This window comes from Melanaphis sacchari, unplaced genomic scaffold, assembly GCF_002803265.2.
Source record: "Melanaphis sacchari strain LSU unplaced genomic scaffold, SCAv2.0 Contig0_pilon_pilon, whole genome shotgun sequence".
NCBI lineage: Eukaryota > Metazoa > Arthropoda > Insecta > Hemiptera > Aphididae > Melanaphis > Melanaphis sacchari.
In genome coordinates, this window is record NW_020270366.1 from 17775818 (window position 1) to 17803359 (window position 27542).

The 27542-nt window shown below is 27.0% G+C and overlaps 2 protein-coding genes across 3 annotated transcripts in view; one reads left to right on the forward strand and one right to left on the reverse strand.

The window, feature by feature from the left end:
• Positions 1 to 26750, reverse strand: part of LOC112596333 (shootin-1) — a 33198-nt gene extending 6448 nt beyond the window's left edge. Inside the window, exons 1-2 of one of the 2 annotated variants that reach the window (XM_025341966.1) lie at positions 26324 to 26750; positions 1922 to 2053 (exon numbers count right to left, since the gene is read on the reverse strand). The gene's annotated coding sequence lies outside the window, so the exon portion shown is untranslated. The remainder of the gene's footprint in view (positions 1 to 1921; positions 2054 to 26323) is intronic. The other variant, XM_025341958.1, reaches the window with a different exon arrangement.
• On the forward strand, positions 11843 to 16459 carry LOC112600117. The gene is made up of 2 exons (XM_025347287.1): positions 11843 to 11856; positions 15784 to 16459. Exons 1-2 carry the CDS (start codon positions 11843 to 11845, stop codon positions 16457 to 16459), a joined length of 690 nt encoding a protein of 229 aa, XP_025203072.1.
• Positions 26751 to 27542: the final 792 nt, after the last annotated feature.

The following is a 27542-nucleotide window of genomic DNA, read 5'->3' on the forward strand; positions in this document are numbered from 1 at the left end:
TTTAATTATTCAAAATTTTAAGCACTTCATATTATTTTATATAATTTTATTTTAGTTTGTAACGTAGCTATAGTATAACATTGTATTATTAATATTGAATAGTTTTTGTCTAAAAAAAAATTTAATTGAATTCCCGAAAAAAATTAAACATATTCAGAAATTATTAAATTGGCAACGTAGCCTATAAAAACGTTCGCAATCATTTTTTTTCGGCTAAAAAAACAAATTTTTTGATAAGCAACATTCGTTCGTGATCGTGTTATAAAAAAGGTAAAACGTTCGCAATCGTTTTTGACTCAGTGGATCAATAGGTTTTCTGCAGATTTTTATCAGCAATGGGCGCGTGAACCCAATCGTTACTTTTATAGAATATTATTATTTTCATCCTAATGGAAAATCAATACGCATTTTATTTTTATTTACGTGAAGAATCCCACCACTTATTAATTACCATAGGCATATGTCTGTTTTTTTTTTTTTTTTTAATCAAGATATAAAGTCATGATCCTTCGAGTAAAGAGAGTCCATGAATGTTTGCAATACTTTAGGTATCGGGAACAAACTTTAAAAAAAATTTATTAAGAAGTGATGGGAAAAATTAAAACATATAATAATGAATATAATTTGATCATTATACAAGTAATGAGTAATATCGAGATAAACTACAACACTACATTAACGCAATGGGTTCATTGATATCCAAAATAAAAGGAACAATAATAATATACACTAGAACAATTTTTATATCAATCAATGGAAAAATAAGATATATCGAAATTTTAATTTTTAAAAAGCACGTTTTATTATATACGTTTTTACGTGAATCTATATAAAACGCAAAAAGAAGTAAAAAACATCAACAACGAATAACATAATGATATTATCTACATGGTGATGTTATATAAATGCATAATTATTTGCAACTGAATAACAGGGCAGGCACGTAACTATATCTAAATCAAAGTAATAAATTCATCGCGGCATAAATAAGCTTTTGTAGCCAGAATACCGCAGGCTATCATTATAATATATGCATTGCACAACTTTTAGAAATAGCGGAAATAATAAAGGTACGATTTTTCTGCAGCGTTCAGCCGCGGCGTCGAACGCTGTACTATTGAACATATGTATTTTAAATGTATAGCCGTTTTCTTATGCACGTTCGTCGCTGCGTCTTGAACATTTGACGCGGCGTCTGGCGACTGCATTGGTCTCGAACCAATGTACCGAATCGAACACCAGCGACACGTGTTGCATCTAGACGTTGCGGCTGAACGCTACAGAGAAAACGTACCTTAAAACAAGAATTGTACTTAGAATAATAAGTGGGAATTTTTAAAAACTCGATTTTGCAGAGGAGTTCAGGGCAATATTGATGTCGCATTGTTTATTGATATCTAATACTGATACCAAGACCGCACTGATTTATTAACGCATTACAGAAAAAAAGCCAAACAATAAATTACTTCTTAACTTATTTAAAGAAGATAAATATTAGTGTTACAATATATATACACGATACATTGTCATGGTCCACGCTGTGTTATTCGTCGTCGTTGTTATTGTTGTTAGATACAGTGATGGAATAGTAAAGGGAAAACGTGCATTCATATAAATTATAATACTATTATGTGTACTGTATGTACATAATATTATAGTCGTGTCGACATCGCGTATAAAAACACCTGTGGTTTTCTATTACGAATATATGTATTATAGCATACGGTACTGCTATTGTAAGAAAATATCGCTGACCGTGTGCCAATTATATTTATGTTTTATTTTTTTTATTTTCAAAAACGTTTACGAACTGCAAAATCATTTACGGCGACCGAATAACTCCGGAAGAACGTCTGTCTGTAATACAAGTACGTACATGGTATTGATTAAGTATTTCGAATATGTATATTTGTATAATTACCTTGAAACCATTACCAGTGCCACTGAGTAAACTATCGTAAGTAGGTATTGTTAATTTAATAGTATACACGTATATAATATACGTCGCAGTCTCGCCGACCGAGGAATATTCCGATATTCACATTGAATCGTGCTGAAACGTAAAAATTATTATGATTTACCGACCGGTCTGACAAATAACACTGCCAATAATTCATTCCGTAAAAACTATACTATGACTATTATTGTAATGCGTCTAAGACAAACGATTTTTTTTCTTGTTATGGGTGTGGAACTGTAGAAACGTTGTATAAAATATATAACCTTTTCTTTGTTCGGGGGCCACATGGGTTCACGCAACATACTCTATTGACATTTTGATCGACATATAATCATAAAAATATACACGTCGCTATATATATATATATATGGCTTTATTGTCATTTATATCAAATAAAAAGCTTGTCTAATTTAACATAATAGGTGTTGAAGACATTTTTGGTTTTGTACTTGGAAAATCATTTGACCTTTGTAGAGGGAAGTCTGACAGTGTTCCATTGTGAATTACCTATTACTTTCAAGTATAAAGTTAGGTATACATCTTTCTTCGTCACCCGAACTGGTAATTTTTTGAAATTTTACAAGTTGAGTAGAGTACTAGGGTCGAAAATCTTGTACTAAAAGATCACGTGTAAAAGAAAAATGCTATTTGTACGACATGTATTCAGTGGCGTATTTAATTTAATTTTATGGGGGGGATACTAAATTTACGAGCATTATACACTAGTTCAGTAGAATATTTTTTTATATATATGCTTATGTTCTTGAATACATATACCTACTAGCATTGGCGCTCATTGGGGGGGGGGAGGCAAGACAGGGTACTTGCCCCCCCTGGAAAAAAATATTACCACAATATTACCTTATTACCGAGGTAAATCATTTGTTGAAATCACTTTTAAGATATGAAATAAATATAAAAATATACTCATTGTTATTGTATAATAACATCATAGATAGGTCGTATTCTGTAGTCCGTATAACCTATATGTAAAATTATTAATCGCAGATAATTTGTGGTAAATCTATAAAGATCACAATATAGGTACTACCATTGATTATAGAATATAGAATAATATATTATAGAATATAAAATAATATATTATAGAATATTCTATAATCAAAGGTACTACAAATATTTTAACCTAATGCAAACAAGGATACTTTCATTCAGGATGTCATTAATATGTTTGGAATAAAACGAAGAAATTTGCAGTTCTTATTTACTGATACCGAATAATATACTTATTAAAATTATTATTTATTTATTTATTTATTTATTCGTATGGCAATTATTATTTATTAATTTATTTATTCATATGGCAATTATTATATATTTATTTATTTATTTATTTGTATGGCAATTATTATTAATACACTATATATATATACAAATAAAAATATAACATGCATGTATAGTGTATACATTTATATGTGAAAAATAACATTAAATCTTTATTATCTTACATTCGAAAATGTTTTTATTTTGACCCCCCTTAAAATATTACCTATGGGCGCCCATGCCTACTAGTCCATTTTATACTTGCATCTTTTACACATTGCACATCTTTAGAAAGGTAAATAAAATACAATCAAGTTACAGTAGAATAATATTATATTTATTAAATTATAAAATCAATATTTCTTTTTTTCATTTGTAAGAATTTATCAATAAAGTTTAGTATAGCAATTAATTAATGATACGTCGGATTTTAATGATAAAGTTATCGATGTTTTTATTAATATGAAAGATGGATGCGTAGATCTTACTTATAAAAATATGACTGATTAACATTTTAAATGTAATATTTTCTTAATATAAATTTATAATAAATACAAGCAAATAACATGGGCAATGGTGGGGGGCGATCGCCCTCCATCCCCCCTCAAATACGCCACTGCATGTATTTTAGATGTGTAGTTATAAAATACATAGACCATTCGCGAAGGTAGCGATCTTTCTATACATCTAATTCTAAATAGCAATAATGTATCATTGTGTATAGCAGAAAATTGCAGTGTAGTTAGTAGTTATGAAAATACTAGGTATGATAGATAAAATAACTAATAATTAATAAAATACTTGGGTGGTCACTGATCAGAAATCAGTTTTACCGAAGATTCTATATTAATAGACACATAAACATATAAACTGTGTAGGTACAAATTTGAAATCTTCAATAGTAAGGGCAAAATGTGTACCTAATAAATTGTGAAGGTTTACATGGTGTACTAACGATTATTTTTTAAAATAGTTATAATATTATTTAATTGTGTCAACACTTCGAACCTTTTGTAAGATTGTAGGAATAATTATTTAAAACGCCTACTTCAGTGTTTTTAACTTTTTAAATTTTAGTATTATTATCTAGCATGGTTTAGTTATACTTGTTTTCAATTTTTAATATTTAAAATATATTTGTAATTATTTTCTTTAATCTTCAATAATCTATAAGTAAAACAAACCATTTAACAATAATAACTAATATTAAAATCTAATATTTAAAATGTTTCTCTTTTGTAATGTCTAGCTATATAATACACCTAAGAAATAAGTAGCACGTGCAAGTACAAGATTAAGCATTTCATGATTATCGATAATATATTAAATAACTGTGGAAAACAACTTATTTTGTTAGGAAACTGCAGTTTGCGAATTATTATTCTTCTGCGTCGAATTCATTGTGTTAGGACTGTCTGTGTTAAAATACAATATAAAAAATACACACACGCACATTTTATAATAATTGATGTACTCGTACAGACAGTCGTGATCGTACTAAAATAAACGACCGTATGGGTACAAAATATAGGTAAAAAAAATATAAATATAATAAACGTAATGTATTATGCAAATTAGATGGAAAGACGTGCGCGACGTCTCGTAAATCGTCGCGGGATATCACCATATGTTCTTTACGTGGGCGTATAATATATATATATATATATTATATCCGAGTTACATATTATAATCATATGAAAACCAAAATCCCGGCGTGGGCGATATATTTGAAGAATGCGTTCTTACAATATCTAGTATCCACGTATATACTCGTATAATCTTGGGCCGAGATAAGTTAAAACGGAACAATAAGAATTTAAATAAACCGTAACAACACCACGCTATGCGTAATATATATTATATATATATATGCTTAAAATAGAGGAAAATAAAGAAAAATAAATTACGATTTCTTGATCTCTATAATATTATAAAAATGGTATTATAATTTAAATAGCCAAGGCAGTGATCACCTGTATATATAATATAAATGTGTAATACGAGTGTACATAAAATTATTTTATTAATAAGTTTAGTGTATAGTAGACATATTATGAATACTGAAATGAAATTGTGTATAAAATGGATCATTTAATATATCATTTTCATAAAAATTCATATGTAATATTTATACCCATACTATAATTTCAATAAAGTAATTTAAGCGGTTTGTTTCCATCAAAAAACAATCATAATATATTCAAAAACACATTTAATATTTTGCATAGGTATATTTTATACAATAACGTGTACCTATAATAAGAGTGTTTATTTTTATTGTTTATACGTATATTAGCTGAGTAGATGACAGTATATAGCCGTGTGAAAACAAATCGGTTTTGACATACACAATATATAGACCGAGAATTTCGTTTCCGTTCATTGCATTTTAATGGTACACCGCACACACAATCAATTTAAACTCATTAAAAGTCGTTATTAATTATGTTATATTAATAATAATAATGTCGTTGATTTCACTAATAAGCATATTTGCGCCATTTTAGAATTTTCGATAAGTTAACGAAGTGTAAATAATTAAAGATAACCGCATAATATTGTTGTGACGTTGAGTGTTGCAGATACTATTCTAATAACCAGTGAGGTGTCTAATGTCTATCCCCTCATCTCTAGAGCTCACACCACATACATACATAATTTTTTTCAAAGTAATATTTCAGTTAATGATTTAATTATACAGTTTAAGTAATTAAATAAAATAAAAAAAATCTAGATTTATGCATTTTTAAATTGAAAATAGTAGTTTCTGAATTATTAAATTCAATGTACTAATATACTAAGAATATGATAGTCCTTAAAAATGGTTTACAAAAATATAAAATTTGTGTAATATTAGATGTAATATGAGATTTTCAAATCATTATAATCTTCGTATCTTCCAAACTCATTGTCATAGAACTATTATTAAATATTATCCTTAGTGCACAAAAAATGTCCAAAAACTACTTGTTCAAAGTTCAATTTAGATAGTTAAAAATGAATAAATTCATAGTTGTAAGAAAAAAATGAGACTGAAAATGTTTGGTCAATCACACTAAATAAAAAACTTACGACCTAAGTTTATATGCCTAATAATTAACTAGAAGTAAAAGATTTATCTAGGTTGCTTTTAATCATACATATTATTATCACGAAGTATGATTTCATTAAATGTACGAATCACGTAAATGTGGATAACCACCATCGTGCTATAATTTAATACTTTAATAATTGTAAATTACAATATACTAGCTATTATAATGGTATGTTGGGGAAACATTTTAAATTCAAGAATGACGTGCGCAGGCGGTAATGAGTATTCGAGAGGCGATCACATTTTTTTCAAATAGTTTTAGTTGTCATACATGATCTATTGTTATTATTATTTTAAAACCTTAAGCCCTGGTAAATGACCCTCGCTCATTTTTGAACATAATAGTACCTCCTACTGGAGCACCAAGAAAAAAACTTGTTTATGTTTCTGTTTGTTATTGTAGACTTAAATCTTAATGCTTATAACATCGTATAGCTATACTAGAAATATGGTGTATAAACAGCAGCATCGGAAATGCATACAAAAAAAGTTCAAATTGCAAACTATCTTTTAGTGAGGCTGTTCGAATTGCATACTCTGTACCCACAAGTTTATTTATCATGCACTTATTTGCATAACTTAATAATGAAATTAATAAAATATTATACATGTAGAAAAGTATTCATATGCGTTGCCAATAACAAAATAAATAAAACAATACTTTTTCCATATTTCCAATATATGACGTTAAATATGACAACATAAACAATATTTTTATAACTATATGTATGATATTGTACATTGAAGTTGTGATATTCTTTGCCCGAAATATCAAAATAAAATTATTATTTATTTGAAATATTATGTAAAAATGTAAAATGCATTCACTTGATTACCTTAAATTACAATCGTTTTATTATATATTCAATATTCACAGTGTCATCTTCCACGATATATATTGTATATAGTAAAAATTAACCAAGGCATGCAATTATATTCAAATGCACTGATATAAACAATATTATAAATTATAATGAATCGATCTCAAATTAAATTAATTTTATTATAATTTTTATTTTATATTTATTATTATATTAACCAGAAAAAATATTTTACAGATTAAGCGGACATTCGAAAAGCTCTATTATTATGGTAAAAACACTATAAACTAAAACTTCATAATATTATGAATTATGAAATCCGTATTCGTTCGATGAGACCGTTTATTATATTAAACTATCATTATTATTATAAAGCTTATTCCTGTCATTCACGGTGAATATAGGCAACTCACGAATTTAAACCACTTTGCAAAATTATTGAATGAGAGATGATAAAGTGTTTTGGATGGGCTTTGTTTCTAACAGTAATAAACGTTTATAATTTTAATTTTTGAACACCAAACATTGTAATCACATATAATATAATATAACAGTTGTAAGACATGCAGAGTTACGCATATTGTGAAACTCAGCGTACATACATTTCAAATACGCGTCTTAAACGAATTGGAAACTATATCGGTGAGATTGTGTTTGCTATTCTTTAAATCCCAAACAAATTTATCCCTTATTTTTAGTACAGGTTTTTTTTTTTTTTAAATTATATTTTTAAACGTTGGTCAAATCGAATATACCTATAGAACCGGCCGAAGTATAAAGTGAAAAGAATTTCACGGACTGCAAAAGTGATTGAATATCATTCAAATATTATTATTTGACCGCGAACAAAGGAATTCATTCTTCTACGGCAGTGCCTGTAAGAGTCGAATATTTTAACGGCGGTTATTTTTCATAGTCTTTGTTATAAACTTAAAACCATTACGTTTAATTTTTCCCCCGCATAAGTGTATACCGTCACGCCGACCTTGATGTAACATCACACAAACACACGATATTTTTTAATGTCTTCTGTCACTCTAAATGGTTAAAAAACAAATCGTTTTACCCTTGTGAATAATAATGCGCACTCTCACTCGTTTGAATTAATATACACTCCGTTGAAGCCACGTATAACTAAACGACAAAAGGGCAAACATATATAGTATATAAATAACACTCTATTAGGAAATAGTGATTATTGGAATATATAGGTAATTACTAAGGACGACTGCGACGTATTAGAATATAACATAATCCTGCTAAAACCATATAATGTGATGAAACAACAGTCATTATTTTCAGTTTAAACGATATGTTTTATGGAAAATTTTTGGTACCACTTAAGTCAACAGTAATAAAAGTCATTTAAGTGTAGTGCGCGCGTAAGATACATGTGAACGGGTAACTGATTAAAATATAAATAAATAGGAGTCGAATACCAATTACGGGCAACAGAAGGACGCACCGCCACCGATATTGCTCACATGACGTCGTCACGAGTTTGGACAAAAAAATAAAACGTTTCCAAAACCAGTTGATTTAGGTCATGACCATTTTGGAGCTGAGTTGTACTTGACCGTGGAAAAAATTGATATCAGATCGGGATTGTGTAAGTAAAAAACAAATAATATAATATATGTTTAGACGGTGAGAGGCATTCGAATTGCTCTTGTTACGAATTCTGGATGAAAAAATAAAATTAATTTATTACACGAATAATAAATTTTATGTATATAGTAAACATTACTAGGTATATACAATATAATTGTTGCTGTTTTTTTGCGATATTTTTCACATAACAATATGCATTCAGTACTTACTTCGCAGATGTTGTTTTGTCCATATAGGATGTTTTATTTTATTATATAACTGCTACAAACCATTTTGACACATATATTATAGTTATAATTTAAAAAAAAAAACGCTTTACTTCGAGATTTCATATAATTCAAATATTTATATTATGTCAAGATATGTTATTCGAACCAGAAATCATGAAGCATCAATAATACAATTATTATATCATTTTTCATTGAAAACGAACAATGGAAAAATTTTATTAAAAATATTTTATCATATTCATATATACTATATACAATGTATAATATATATGTATATTACTATATTTTTCACAATAATATTATATTATAATAACGTATACTAATGCATTATAAACCTATTTTTTTTTTTGTCGTAAAAATTACAGAATACTTTTAAAAAGTATTAAATTATTTTTTTGCTGTAAGAAAACTTTATCCAATATTATTCCCAAGTAATTACATAATCAGTAAGTTTTTATTTTCATTTAAGATAATTATTAGTTTGTTTTTGTTGAAATGATTGAATTCATGATTAAAATATAAAACATTTGAAAACACAAACGTGAGTCAACTGACACTTGTTACGACACAAATTATACCAATAATATTTAGAGACCTCCCAATTTTTAAAAAATGTTTATACATTGCAATTGTTCTTGTTTAAATTTTATAAAAAATTGCATTTTGAGACAATAAAAACACAATTTTAGTATAAATCATAGATTTATGTATAGTGTACTGCCTTAATGTACAGTTTATTTTAAGATTTAGTTATTACGCAAATACTATGACTGGAAATTACAAGATTAAGACTAAAAAAAATATAAACGACGTGGATATTTTCTTGCATCGTTATAGTTATATGCTATTTTTGTCTCGATTCGTTTCTACCCTTTACTCTGTATCAATTTGAAGCGTTGATAGGGGACGACAGCTATATTAGTACAAAATTATAAAAGTGATTACGCATCTGCCGACTGCAGTTGCTAGTTTGTTACGACGACAATGTGCGCGCGCACAGCAAGCGATAACTCGACCATACAGCTCACACGCGAGTTGTTATTGCTCAAAGGATATTTTTCGACATCTATTTCGAGAACAGAGAATCCTATCATTTCCTGCCTCCCGACCCGCGACACTTCCGCTTTAGCCGTATACGTTATTTTTGATCACGTACACAATAAATACGTATGTCGCCGTTGTAACAAACTCCTACGACTAGAAGAAAATCGGATTTCATACACCAACCATATAATTATCTGAACTGTATAAAATTGACTATTCCTATAAAATTATCTTTCAGGTATATCATAAATTTGAAAAGAGAATAGACAAGGACTCTTTATAATAATAATGTATTAATTTCAAAAATAGTAATTATGTTAACAATTTACTAAGCACCTCGCCTACGTTCTTTATACATAGAAAAAAACTATATTAACTGTAAAGTATAATTAATACATTGTAAATACTATCATTTAGACATTATTAAGAGTACATTTGAGTATTTAAAGAGTTTTTCTTAGATGGGAAACCGTATTTGATTAAAGTAATCTGTAAGTATACCGAATTTTAGATTTTCAAAAATTATCGGAAATTCCCCAAGAAGTCTTTCCACTTAAATTTATTTCCCTTTAAATGTCCATATTGAACTCAATTATTCATTTAAAGAAAAACAAAATCCAAGAAAATCTCATCAACCTCTTCATATAATTTTGCTATACTAAAATTTTGGATTGGTACTATAGTTAATAAGTGAACAGTCAATAAATTAATAATGTACATTATTTATTATCACAAAATTGCCATTATTATCTGCCGATAATATTCCCTAAATTAATTGACTTTGAAAAATAATTATGAAGAGAATTTAAAGTATTTATTTATGAATTTTCCTTTTCCATAAGGTCTTCAAGCTTCAGAATTCAGATGCGACACTGTCGTGAGCAATAGTAATATACTTCCAGTGCCTACATTTGATCGTTATCGACACGCATAAATCACGAACGCATTGCTCTTTAAACATATTTATGCGAAATCGAATATCGTAGCCGTTGTCAATGCAAATTTACTCGTATGTATTGCATGTAAAAATAAACAGTAGAAAAATAAATTGTATTTACGAAAAGTTTAATGATCGAGCAACTTTTTCTTATACTCGTATATTCAAGCATGATGAGTTATATATATACTATTATAGGATCTGTGAAGTTCAGGTCTTTATTCTATATATAAATATAATATAGTATATATAAATATATTATATATTTAAATGATGTATTAGAATACATAGTTATACATAAATTATAAATTTAAAAAATGTACATAACTGTACTATAACGATTAAAAAGAAATGTTATATTTTTTTATTCTCGAACTTAAGAAAATAAAGTCTATAAATAATCAATGACGAGGGTGTGGAATGTTTAGAATGCTTACATTTCTTGGTTTTTGGTAGCGAATTAGATCTAGTTAATTTTTTTGGAATTTTAAAGTAAAAAAGTATAAATTATTATTAGAAGTAACTCTTTAAAAATAAAAATAATGAACAAAAATATTAATAAATACGTGGATGACATACCTATTATTTTAAAATAAACGAATACATTTTATTGTATTAAATAAAGATTACATTATAAGTACAAATTAGATATTCACAAACGGAATAAGTATGTTTTAATTTTTAAATATTATTAATAGGTATAATTATTATTTATTATTATGTCCTTATACGTCGCTATCGTGGCAAAACATTTAAAAACTATTCTAAATTTTTTTTTTAATAATTTTTTTTTTCAATAATTCTATCTACCTAACAAAAATTAATCAATGAACACAATATTAAATCACAATTTAGATTACCACAATGTCGGGAAAAAGGTAATCAGTTGAACAAAAGAGTATTCAGATGGAAATGGTACAACCGGGAAGCCTTGGTTAGGACAACAGTAATACGTCGTCGCGAGCTAACAAGTCTACTATTTATTGAAACGCAATATATTAACTAACTCTCTGGATTCATTGCAATACTTATTAGTAGGGCTGTGAATTTAATGCACTAAAAACCCTTAAAAAATGCCAAAAAAATGCAATAAAATATGCACTTAAAATGCAAAATATGCACTTAAAATGCAAAAACAGGAATATAAAATGCCAAAAATTATAGTATAAAATTCATTTAAAATGTTTTTTAATTTAATTTTTATATTTATATTAATATTAGGTACAGGATATTAAATATTAGTACAAAAAAGTGTTTATTTAATAAAAAAGTTAAAAAAAATTGACATAATATAATACAGCCTGTGTAAAATAAAAAAAAGTTTTCAAACAAGTTAATTGACAGAATTTGGTTAAAAATACTAGAAAATGAACTAAAAAAAGCAAAATATGACCTAAAAATGCGAAAAAATTACATAAAAAATTTAAAACGTCAAAAAATGCAAAAATATGCAAAATAAAAGTTTCATAGATGGATTCGTAATTACATAATTCAAATTATATACTTACAAAGCTATGTTTTACAATCACCAAAAAAAAATGCACTTTCCTATAAATTCACAGCCCTGCTTATTAGGTATTTTATAAGTTAAAATTTATAAACATGTACTATGCCGTTAGAATGAATGTTATTAATATTTTTATCCTTACTATATATATTTTTTTTATTTATTTATTTAAATATACAAACAATTTGTCCCCTAAAGAACAACAAGAATATGTGATAACAGAATTAATTTTTTACATGAGTAACATGATAGAAAAAGTCACCAGCCATTAGTAACACTACCCTAATTTGTAATTATTAATCTTTAAATAATAATCTTAATCAAACATAAAATAGCAAATAATAATTATAGTATTTGTAATATAATGCATATGGAAATATGTGTAAAATATATATATAAATATTTAAATAGTACGAATCCATAATAACGCAAAATTATATTAAAAATTTATATTATACGGTGACTATTATACAAAGATTTTAATAATGTTTCCCAAATAATAACATTACATATTATATATTTAAATACAATAAAATCTAAGTATAAGCAACGCAGAGAAGTATAAAATATTTTCAAATAAGAAACTGTGAATAATAAAAGAGACTAAATGTATACTCTTCACATTTACTAAACGGCGATTGTAAACTGCGCCCAAAATACAGATAAACTTAAAATCACACATATAAACTGCGCCCGGGTAAAATTCAAAAAATTAATAGCTATATTTTTGCAAAATTATCTTTAATGTATACTTAATTCATTACAACCATATAATATGAATAATTAAGATTAAAATTAAATTAAAAATTAAAAAAAAAATATCATTTTAAAAAGTAAAATAATTACAAATATTACACATAATAACATATTGTTGTTACATATTCATTAATTAGAGTTTGATCACTATTATATTTATTAATTTAATTTTGTAACTTTTCGCGTTATTATTATTATTATTATTATTATTTTTTTTTTTTTAGAATGCAATAGTTATTCGATAAGGTGTTGATATTTCTAAATAAAAATAAAATTTTTGTGATATAATTGAAAAAGTGTACAATCATAGAGACTTTAATAAGTCAAAAGTCTTATTTATTTTACAAACGAGGCATAGCTTAAGTTGTAGGGCGCAGTTTACATTACACCTTTTTAACATATATAAAATTTTAGGCGCAGTTTACGTACGCCCTTACTAACCACTGAACACGGTATACTATGGAAAAAAGGTAAGTATCATCATTCAGCACCCACCCATCATTAAATCTTAAAAAAATTGAGAAGTGTCTAGTTGCTTGTTAAAAACTACGTTTGCTTCACCACTAAATAACACAATTATATAACCTGACCTGTCAAATAATACTACCTGTTTCTTGAAGATTATTATGGGAAAATGCGAGTTGGGTCCATGGTGTTATTTGATAATAATACTCGAATTAAGTTCAACGTAACTTGTTAGTACATATTGCCATTGAGAGAGGCAAGACGAGGCACTTCCCCCCCTGGACTTACTACGAATTCAGAGTGAAATGTATGTATCACTTCGAAGCTCAGCCACGCAGTTAATCAAAAAAATAGCAGAAAAAAAATTTTTAAAAGAAAAGGCACTTTATTTTACTAATGGAAAATTTACACGATACAATTTTGTAAAAGAAGTATCTTTTAAATGTATTCTCTAACTCAGTGTTTCCCAACCTTTTTGAAAAAAAAAATTATTTTTATATATATTTTAATTGTAGGTTGGGACTAGCGTGACCAATAGATTAGGAAACACTGCCCTAGCTTATATTTATTAAAATACAAATTTTAATTTTAAATAATACATAATATTTTTTAATTTTTAAATTAATCTAATATATACCTTAATGTAATAAAAAACAAAATTTATGAGTGACATTCTAGCTAACCTCCACATAGTGCCTCTTGGGTAACGCAAATAGGCTAGTCCCAATTCATGTATTCTATAAAATATACCGGGACCCAACTCATTATTCCATAAAATATATCGGGATTTAACTCAAGTTTTTTTTTGAAATCTGGGATCCAACTCGAGTTTGTCTATTATTATGCACAAATTTTCATTAAAGGTGGATAAAAAAATTCATCTAAGCACGTCTGTAGGTAAAATATATACGTTTTCACGGCTGCATCCGAGTTCCGTCCCATATATAAAAATTGAAATTAAAGGTATACTAGTTCCGTCCCAGCTTTTTTTAATGAACATACTAATTCCGTCCCAGGTTTTTCTTAATGGATAATATACTAATTCTGTCTTGCATCAAGTCTTTTAGAAATAAAGATGATATTTATTTCAGTTATTGCACCAAATAATCGAATTTAACAATATCCTATTATATAGAAATAAAGATAATATTATTTTCAGTTATCGCACTAAATAATTGAATTTAACAATATCATATCACATAGAAATAAAGATAATATATAATAAGATTTTAGTTAACGAAACAAAATAAACTTTTCAGTCGTTATTTGTGCGTTTACGTGTCATTTAATATAACTATTAAATATGGATACTATGTACAGTGAAAAAGGTAAAATGTTAATTATTAAAAATGAATTTAAATTTTGTTTTCATAAAGAATTGAATAATAATATTGAACGCTGGAAGTGTATTCAAAAACAATGTAAAGCATATATAAAAATTGGTAAGATAACTAAATTTATAATAATTAAGTTTTTATAATAAGGCATATAGGTACTTAAAATAATTTTTTACATTAGGAAAAAATAAAGGAATTGTCTTTGAAAATTTAAATCACAGCCATGATAGAACTGATGAAACTAATTTAAATCGTCAAAAGCTTAATAATAAATTAAAAAGAAAAGCTGTTGATGATATTTGTGAAAAACCAGCAAAACTTATTCATAAAGAACTTTCTAATCATGATGTTAATACAATTACCTCTAATGATATAGACTTAATTAGAAAAAATATTCACCGTGCAAGGTCTTCCATATTATCAATGTTACCCACATCCATTGAAGACGTTCATGAATTATTGAAAAAAACGACGATATATACAAATAATGACGAAAATTTTTTAATTATAAATGATCCAATTACACACATTATTATGTTTACTTGCAATACAAACTTATCTCATTTAAGTAAAATTAGTACTATTTATGTTGATGGAACCTTTAAATGTTGCCCAAAACAATTCACACAATTTTTTACTATTCATGGATTAAAAGATTCAAATAATTATATTCCATTAGTATTTTTTTTACTGCCAGACAAAACTAAAAACACGTATGAACATGCTTTTAAATTTTTAAGAACAGAATTTGATAATCTCCAGTTAAAATTTACACCAAAAACTATTTATGCAGATTTTGAAAAGGCTATACATAATGCCGTATATGCAGTTTGGCCAGAAATAGACTTAAGAGGATGTCGATTTCACTTAGGTCAATCATGGTGGCGTAAAATTCAAGATCTAAAATTGTCCACTTTTTATAGGAATAAAAATTCTGAGATTGGTAGATTTTTAAAGTATATATTTGGATTGCCATTTTTAACACCAGATGAAGTAGGTGATTTTTTTGCGTCCGAAATGATGGGAATCAAACCAGTTGATAGAAAAATAGACTTATTTCTAGATTACTTGGTCGATAATTATATTTCACCTGAATCTACTTTTCCACCTCGTATCTGGGCTGAATTTTCGCATAGTACTTTCCGTACCACAAATAACTGTGAATCATTTCATTCTAAATTCAATGGAATGTTTTATCATGCCCACCCAAATATTTATCAATTTATAGAAGCTTTAAAATATATACAACAAGATTCCTATATCAAATTAAGAAGTACCATAAAACGAAGGAACCCTATATTAGCTAAAGAAGATTTTATTAAAGAAAAAATGTATAAATATAGTTCAGGTCAAATATCACGATTGGAATTTGTAAAAGAAATATCCTTTAAATTCAATCCAATTTCAAATTTTTAAAAATGTATTATATTTTTATTTTGACTATTTAAAAATAGTATATTTATTTTTATATTACAATATGCCTGTTTGACTAACTAACTGTTTAATATTTATTGATTTTTATTATTTATATTATTACGATTAATTATAATTAAATTATGAAGATGTACTCTAATATTATGAATACCTATATTTTTTTGTAAATATTTTATAACAACAATATTATACATATTATATTTTATTATTATTTTAATTCTTCTTTTTTTTTTAACCGGGACGGAATTGGTATGTGTCTTTTTTTTAACCGGGACGGAATTGGTATGTGTCATTTTTTTAACCGGGACGGAATTGGTATAAAAAAAGGTTCTCGGGACGGAACTCAGATGCAGCCGTTTTCACATTACTCGTATGTTTTCAACAATCTCTTCAACCACTATATAGAAAATAAAATTCTAAATAATTGTATTTATATGGCATATATTTGTCCATTCAAATAAATAATCATTCTATACAGACATACAGTGTAAATTAAATATAAGATACTATTTTTATGACTATGTGAGCAAACAGATTATAATTATTTATAAACTCCACCAAACTGTTTTTTAAAGTTTTTTTCAATACTTGTATTTATATGATTTTTTTCGATTAATAATTAATGCTACGAGTTGCTTATTTTTTTTTTAAACATTTAACTAAATAAAAATAATAAAATTATCTTGTGCAAAACCTATCATTAAGAATCTCATTAAGTGTTTGGATTTATACCAATTACCTACTAATGAATATTTTAATACTTACATTTAATATCATACTAAATGTATGTAAAATTATCAAATTGTTTAAAATTATATGAAAAAATGTAATCTATAGATACTGATATTGTGATACAAATTAAGTTAAAATCTTACAATTTCCAATATATTATTTTCACTTGGCAATGTAATATATATTATAAATATATCAATACTGTATTTATTTAATAATTATTCTACCATATATCCACTTTAGTTATAATACATTAAAATGACTCACTAACGTTAAGCTCATTAGTCATTACGGTGTTTTATAAAATGAATAACATACAAATATTATTAAAACCAATTATAAAACGAATCGTTGTTTGAAAATACGATTATTCAGTTAGGTTAGTTATTACATTCAAATGATTATTAAAATATTATATACATTATGATTAAAAATCTTTAAATCAACAATAATTTTCATACTATTAAGTATTGTTAAAATTTAAATGGTGTACATAAAAATGAGTTGTATCCGCAGTGATAAATTGCATACCTATACTTCATACGTAGTAAAATTTCAATCATATACTACTTGCGGATAAAATATTTTTTTTTTTTAAATAGCTGTCAGCTGATGCTCCGAATCGATAGTCATAATTAAACACAGCTGTAGTATATGAAAATAATGCAATACATTCTCATTAAAATTGAAAGATATGACACAAATTAATTTGAAATTTTTATTAATATGCATACAAAATAAACATTTTATATTTTATTAAAAGCATGATATTATGCTTTATTAAAATACTTCATACAACAAAATAAACTAAAAAATTAAGTTTTCCTGTTAAAACTTTCTTTCCTATAGGCTAACTAGATCATGTTCAAAAACCACACCTTTAGTTTACATTTAACTGTTAATAAATACACTTTTAAAATTACTCTTCATTAAAATTAAAATTGAATTAGCTAACTTTAAAATTAACATTAATACAGACTATAAATTATACCTATAGTATGCTATACTATAAAGCTAGAAAGAATCACTTAAAATTTGTAAAATCTTAAACTCAGAAATGCAAATTTTACACTAAACGCATATTTTATATAATATATTATTATGTACTCAGTATTCATATCATCGCCCATATTAATTTAATTCATAATTACACGCGTCTAGATTTAGATATAATAATCGGTGTTGAGTACTTAACGTATAGTACCTATAACATATATTTATTTTTTCTATAAATCAGCATATTTTCGCATACCCATCATATACATTATAGAAACTCCGTCATTTTAGATACATGGCGTGCGTTTAGGATTAACAGGACAGTGAAACTTAAAGAACAATAGATTTTAGTGACGTGATTCTATTAACTAGAAATGTTTTTTTTTTTTTTTTAAATAGGTGCCTAATATATTTTTACCGTATACATAGCCACGTAGGTATGTATACAATGCGTGCGAGATACACCCAGATTCTGGACTTACTAACTATATAATATTATTATAATCACAAACACTAAATGTAGAACCTAAAGTGTATATAATACATAAATTCGAAAACGAAACGATTAGAATTTTTATTTTTTTGAAGCGAAGCGTGAAAAATTCATTAATCGAATTTATTTTTACGACCGTACTGAGTGAATTGATTCAAAATAATTATGTTATAATTTAATACAAAATACAAAAATATATCAATTTTATAATAAAGTAATAAAACAGTACATCCCGTGTCCTAAGAGTAGTATTAACTTTTCCAAAACCATCTTGTATTATAATTGTGTCAAATATTAATTTTTATTCTCTGTGAAATACTTATATGTATAATGTTCATAATCTTCATGTATAAATGTATTTTATATATTACATAAATTACAGTGGATAATACAGAATAATTATACATAAATGCTAATGGCCTTAATAATAGGAGCAGAAATTTTTAATTTCAAGACTAATATACATAGACATAGAACAATTTATCATACAATATTGAATTGAAATGGAAAAAAATGACAACAAAAAAGGTTATAATTTTGAATCGAATGACTATGATGTGTACATAATCTGTATAAATCATACAATAATAATATTAATATAATGTTTAAAAAACATATACCACTCACCCAATACCTATATATGACTCACTTTCAGATGCTATTTCATATTATTCTTGGTCCACTTCATTTTTGAAAAGAAAAATATGCCATAACACAGACAAGCTATAAAAGATAGGTATGTAAACTCAACTATTAATGGAAAATATTAGACTATAATATGTATCTATAAGTATGCATAGGTACACTTGAAAAATACACTATTCATATTAAAAAAACTACTCAAAATGTGATATGTATAAATTACTTAATACTTTAAAATTTAATCATTATTTAAAATTGACTTTTATCACTTTGTTTTTACTGAAATCATTCGAAATCATGAAACTAGTAAAACCAATTTGTAACCGTTATAGGAGTCAACATATTTTAACTTACATCTAAGCTATTCGTCATAAAAATATTATCTTTGGCTAAACATAAGACGTATAAATTCCAGTTTATTTTAACTGTAAAATAAAAAAGCGGAATATCAGTGTCAAATTCACAATAAATTTTAATAATATACAAATATATGCTAAATTTAATACGGATATTTACGTCTATGTTTAACTTATTGTATAATGCTTCGAGGCCCTCGAATCGAGGGTTGTATAGTCATCGGTAATTGCCAGTTACATACCCCTAAACATATTATTTTCTTATATACGTCTGTGATGGTAAAAATACGCCATTGTATATAATAAGATATGTATAATTTAAAAAAAAATTTAGTAAAACAAATTAAAACAATCTTCTTTTTGCACTTCTAGGTGAAGTAGCCGTGGGGTTATTTTTTGAAAAAAATTTAAATGTATATACATTTTTTCTACGACTGAACACCTGGTAAAATAAACCAGTTCCGCCGCTTTATCTGCATAATACACGTATATAGAAAGATCAACGTCAGGAGAACCGACAATCCGACGACAATAATCATCAAACACGAACCGTTTTGGTCCAGACACAAAGTGGTGTTATTTTGATATTATTGTTAAATTATATGTATTATAACCATTAGGTATGCTTAACACTGCTTTGATCGTATTATGAGTCATTCGAGCGCGTGAGTCACTAAAAATGCGGTTTGTCATTTTTTTTTTTAAATCAAGTCTATGAAAATCGGCGTGTTCGACAACTGTGATATAATTATTATATAGGTAGATACCTAATACCGTATTCTTTAAATGCGCGTTTAGAGCGATGGTGGGTCACAACATAGTTATAATTTAAACGCGTATATATCTACTGTATATTAATAAACACGGTAATTATATTATGCTATGAATTCACGGAAATATCAGCCATCGTCTGTCGGATACAATATCATTGCGTTAATAAACTCGAGTAACTGTCGAATTAACAATAAATTACGAACAGCATCACGTCTATGCGTGTAATAATAAGTCATAATAAAACGATTGACAATTTTTTATTAATTGTGATACTCTGATTTTATATTAAATATAAGATATAAGATTTAACTCTACTCGTTCAGCAGATTTAGAGTTCTATCAACATAATAGTGTGACAAAAATATTATATTATTATTTAGATTTTTCTTTAAACCGTATTTTTTGATTTACTTACTAGAATTTATTATTTTTTATGCGAGTAATTCTAAGTCACATTGATAAATCTATAATAATTTGGAATACATATAAATTATTGCAAAGAATAACTGTTAATTATTGTAACTATTAATAGGTAAATATTATGATATATTTATTTCAAAAATAAAGAACTATCCAACAATAAAGAGTAAGAAATGTTTACATAAAATATTTATTTGGAGTTTTGTAATAATATTTTGATTCTCAAAGCTTTTTCTATAAACAGATAAACGACAAGTATAAAAACTATATGCTTAATACTTATCTTATTTTCTAATTACGCGTCCCACGTCTGTGCAATTTAACAGCATTAAAATCTTATTCACATAAATATATTATTAAGGTGGCACATTATTTACCCTTAATTTATTTCATTTTATTATATTCTTTTAGCAAGACTATGGGATTATTTATTGTATTTATATATTATTATATTTATTATTATTTTTTTTTTAAATTTAAATTGATATAATTTAAAATTAATAATCTGTACAATAGTCAATATTATTAAGAAAACGAAACATATTGGACTAAAACAACGAATATCATAAACCTGTGTAGATTGCATATACATACAGACCAAGACAGTGACGCATGTAAATTTGCATAAACAATAGCACCAATTTGAGTGGTAACTTCACCAGAAAAAAACAGTTGACAATATAAAAGTATTAAAATATATTTTTATAAATAATACTAATCGTCAAGTTTTAGAAATTAAATAAGTGTAATATGCCAAAAACTTAAAAAAATAATACAACTTGTAGATATGTTAATATAAATGTTAACATTGTTAGTTTTCATAATGCAATCGGCCAATGACATGTAAGGAAATACAATTAGTAAACCTTTCATTAAACATTAAACCTTTTCATTACCTTTTTATCTAACCAATAATTGGCCGAGTTGACAATCTCTCCTGATAAAGGTAGATACGAAGATAGATATTATAATATTAAATATACTATATATTATGAATAACGACTACATTATTATTTAGTCAACAGCCCTGGGAATTCCGGATGTACCTACGTGTCTCTCGCCCGTTTAGTCATTTTAGGTTTTGAGTGTTTTGACACATATTTCAATTATTGGATGACAGTGTATCACATATTCACATTATTGACAAGTAAATTATATACATATATGTAGAAAAAAAGATCAAATTAGGTTATATTATAGTACATTATAATATTATATTATATAAGTAATTATATCCTTTAGAGAGAAAGCAGCGTCCCATAGTCAAATATGAGTGTTCATGGGGGAAAGAGCAGCAACTGGTAACCGTATAATTAACTCAACCACAATCATAAAAGTTGGCAATAAAACTTCATCACTTCCAATAAAAAAATAAAATTTATTACATACAAAGAAACGATCGTAAAATTATACTGACAATTAAAATAATTATTAATATTTTTAGAATGGAAGAATAGTATCTTATATAACCATTGATATTTTATGTATAAATTTATAACGAAAACACCTTTCTTCTTTCTTTGTGTTACCTAAACATTCGCTTTCCATGACAAAGTTAAAAAAAAATAAAACGTACAAAAATGCCAGAATAATAGATAATGTGTTAAACTACTAACGTAATATAGGTACACATGATATACTCGGATCTAGAACGATTTTAATTACTTAAAAATTGTTTTCATAAAATTGAAATAGTTCTTGTAAAAATATGGTATTTTTATAGTAATACGAATTTTAGATTTTTTATTTTTTTTTATCCTTAATTTTAATTTACATTCTAAAAAAAAAAAAACATTATATAATATTTTTGCAATTTATGATTGATAAAAACTGTTAGAAACTTATCGATAAAACAATATAATATCTATAACAAAGCACTATATTGACTACTGAGTAGGTAATAAGAAAAATTTAGTTCATTTAAAATATAATTAATGGAAAGTACATCGAGGCTGCGTAAACCGGATGGCTGTTGGCTGTTCGATAACTGATACGTGATAAATGTATGTCAGAATAGAATTTAAAAAACTGCGGTGGCGATAAGGGCAGGATATTTAACGCATTTTTGACGACGTCATAATATTATGTAGTGTAGGAGAAAATATTGTTTTACGCGATAAGGATTTTAAATTCATACACAATTCAGATATCGTCAGCTGTAGCATTCAACATATAATACATTATATAAAAAAAATAACCTTTGTGCATTAACCACGCAAAAAAATACTATTGTCGTATATGCTTTATTTACATAATACAGTAGGTACATTAACAGTTAGAGTACACTTACCGCCGTCTCGGCTGACGCAGATTATTGACTCTTTTGTATCTGCATAAATTCTTTTGTTCTTTTTTTCCGTAAGGGATAGAAAGTCGAGACTACAGTGATATATATAATAAAGTTTTAGCGCACCTATAAATGGTCAGACAAACTATATGTACTACATCGTACACGATATTTCGATTAATAATGTTTAAAGTGAACACAAACTTCAAAGCGGCAGTTTGAATGCGTTTATCCAGATGCGCGGTTAGTGTATCCGATAATAATAATACGATCCCGTAACTTTACGTAAACGTTAGTCAGTGTATTAGACTGGGGCTATACACGGCGTTTTCCGTCGAATTGAAAATGCGTTGATTTATATCGGAGTAGCTATACACGACGGACGTATACGCCGCGTTTTAATTCGCAGCAGAAAACGCCGGCCGGCTTGCGTTTTGGCGGACGAACGCTGGAATAATAAAAACGCAAACTCTTAATTTTACATTGTTTTAAATTAGGATGGGCTATACTGGTGACGGAAAACGTTGCGTTTACACAATAATTACAATAATGATTACAATAATTTTACGCGAATATTATTCAATATTTTATCTAGGAATTTGCTTTATTTAATTTACTCAATAAATAATATAAATAAATAATAAATAGATTATATATTTCATATCTATTTAAAAAGCACCATCTAAGTGAATACATTATTTTAATTAGTAATTGGTGTTTATAATTTGTGGTTGGTAACTTAATTTTAATTTAAGGGGGTATAATTATGTTTTGTTAAAAACAATTTTTTAAATAACAATCGTAAAAAAGTTCAATTTGTAGTGTCGTCAAAAAAGTGGTAAACAGTAAACCTTGTCCTACGAACTATATAACTACTGCAAATGATCGATCGATGAATGTCTATTATTAATTTGTGCTATTCGATGGTGATGATGCAATATTTATATTATTGATACAATAATTATTGGGTTTACCATTTTTTTTAGATATTGTACAAACATCCGCGGCGGAATACGCTCGACGGATACGCCTTGTATAGCCCCAACCTTAGGTATACAATATAATAGTATATCTATATTTATATTAGCTTATACGAATAACAAGCTCGCGATAATAAATAAGAAATTACATTATTTTCGTATTATTGAAAGTAAAAGATGCTAAGGATATGCTAGGCGGTTTTAGTTATGGGTATAGATACAGTGTCACAAGTGGGAAAGTTGAGTAGGTATGTGCATTTTTTGAAACACCAATATCTAAAGCAGTGGTTTTTAATTTTTTTAGGACCACGACCCAAATTTTCCCTCGAAATCTATCGTGACTCGCATGGTTTTACTTTAACAAGATCAAAAAATATTTCTAAAAAATCAAAGTTAGTTTATTAATTATTACTTCATGCTTTAAAAAGTACTATATAATTAATATAATTATATAAATGTACTTTTAACAATGCAACCATAGATTCTAAGGAAATTGATCTAAACTACAAAGAAAGGTATACTAATGACAGGTATTATAATATATTTCTAATTTTATACATAGATTTATAAAAATTTGTTGTGTACAATTCCACATTTTATATGAGTAATTTTTAAAATCATTTATTAACATGTTTGATAAAATATATTAAAGAAAATCGTTCGAGATTAAAAAATTCAAGACTATCAATCAAAGAATGAAAACTAACATAATAACGATATGTTTTACTATGATTTTATAAAATCAACAAAAAATGTCATGTTAATATTTTAAAATGTAAGGTTTAATTTATTTAGTATTGGGATTTGTGGAGGTCGGCGCTTAAAAATGTTTACCTAAAGTGGGCAGAGAAATGTTAATACGTATTTTTTTCGTAAATCGTAATCTGACATAATGTTTGTTGGCTGTTACTAATACTACTGAGAGTATAAGAAAGATATTTATCTCAAAGATGGTCTGCTTGCGATAACAAAACGATGTTATTATGAGTATCGATAAAGAGACTGATACCGCTGTACAGGTAATAAGAAATCATTAATGTGGGAAGATTTATAAGTCGTATCGACCCGTAGGAACCATATGGCTATATAAGTAGTTTTAAAACCAAGCAATTACAATAATATAGTTATGGTTTATTGACGCTTTTGATATAATTATATGAAACACACGAAGCACGTGTAGATTTTTGAATTTATCCTTATAAATATGTAAATACCCATCTATAATAAACGCATTAACGTTTTACAAGCAGTCATAGTATATTTCGTTACAAAAATTCAAATTGAATCCGACGCACTATTATTTAATCAACAGTCTCCCTTCCCTGGTGTTTTTCCCTACATTCAGGGTGTATTTAATTATAAAACTATAAGAATAAAAATACTATGCAATGTATATTTAGAATTTTTCCTGATTTTTTATTAAAACTGCGTAATTTATCAATATCAGTCAATAAGAAGTAAAAATTTACTTGAAAAACAGAAATCCAAACACAACGTGGTATGAGATGAAACCAAAACAACGAACGCAGATAGGTAATAATACCTACAATATTGCAAAGAGTTATGGGAGAATAATAAAAAAAACATCGAAATCCTGACGACGGGCAACTATACTCCGACTCACTGGTTGGTTGATACTACATAGTTGCGTCCTTTGGTAAAAACGTCTACCAGATTTCAACCGATAGTTTTTGGAATATATTCTAGTACAGATTGCATACGAAATGTATAGGTTTATTTTTATAACATACCTACCAATTAAAAATATAAAATTAAATATCATGGAAATAATACATATATAATTCCACATTATTCCAAACGAGATTCTAAACTTAGGGTTTCTACCAATTTTTACACAGACTTAAGTATTTGTAAAAATATTGATTTATTTTTATTTAAATGTGTTTTTTTACTTATAATTATTATGTAATATTGATATTATGGCATTACGTAGTTATCATTGGGAGATAATAATTAATACAGTAAATGGTTCTCACTAGTTAACACTATTAACAGAAAATAACAGTAAAATATATCATACGCACAAACGCGTTTTGCACATCGATAATTATTATACTTAATAAATTCAGCGCACTGTTAATATCCGTAGTTCCAAGCTACAGCAACAGAAATTATATTACCGATCTCGGTAAAAACCCAAGTTACCTGTTTGTGGCGGGGTCCGAGTTTATTAATCCTGTGCAGTGTGTATGGCGACGGTCACAAAAGAAAATTCCGGCGTCATCGAGTCATATTCGAACTCAGGAATTTAATTCACATTCGATTCGCACATCCGATCGGAGAAAACACGCGTCGGAGTGATCATATAGCGTCTTTAATTTAATGTATTGTAAAAATCTGTTGGATTTATAATCTTTTCCAACACCCACAATCGAAAACCGACCAAACCGCTTCGAAACAACAAACGTAAATACTACTATTAATTTAATAAACACAACGTTAACCACATTCGTCAAACGACTAAGATGAACAAGTAACAAGTAACAACTAAACTGTTCACAACCGTTCATAACCGCATGTGGCACATACGACATACCTACCGCGATAACGTGCGCGCACAAGTACCACAGAATAACTTATTCTGTGCAAGTACCACCTACCACACTACCACGACGCGCGACGATAACGAGTCATTACCGAAGGTCACCGCGACCACTACCACCGTCATCACCGACATTGCCACTGTGGCACTGCCGCAACGCACTATTATACTGCCGTACGACAGCCAACAGGTCACACCAATGCGATAAACAATAACAAATAACAATAATATTGTACGAGGTACCGAAATAGGTAGTATCGTTATTACTAATTAATAATTATTAATAAATTGTATTCAAAGTTGCCAGTTATCGTGACCGTCGCGTTTAATAATTTTAAATTGTCTTGGACGCAACCAATTCAAGTTAGGTATTACTTTTAACTTGTTTTATGAAAATATAAAACGAGTATTATTAGTACCTATTTTATTACTTTGAAAAAATGTCATGTGTTATTTTTAGGTATGTTTATAAAAAGTTAATCGCCCTAAGTATTAAACTATTGTTAGAATATTTTATAACTGTTTTGGTTTTTATACATAGTTTAATGTCTATACTATGAACTAGATAAAATGGACTGAGAAAAACGACAAGAAGGGCGAGTAACGGTGATGCGGGTATTTTAGAGTTCATGATTGATGTATAATATGTGGAGATGGAGTAAAATATATATAAAAGCTACAAGCTAGATCCTAGATCAAATTATGTGGTACACGTATCTGGCACATATTTCTCGTACATTTTACTTTAGTCCGTAGTTTAAATTAACAAATTGAAATTTGAATGATTTTTGAAATGTTTTCTGCAGTGAAACGAATATATTT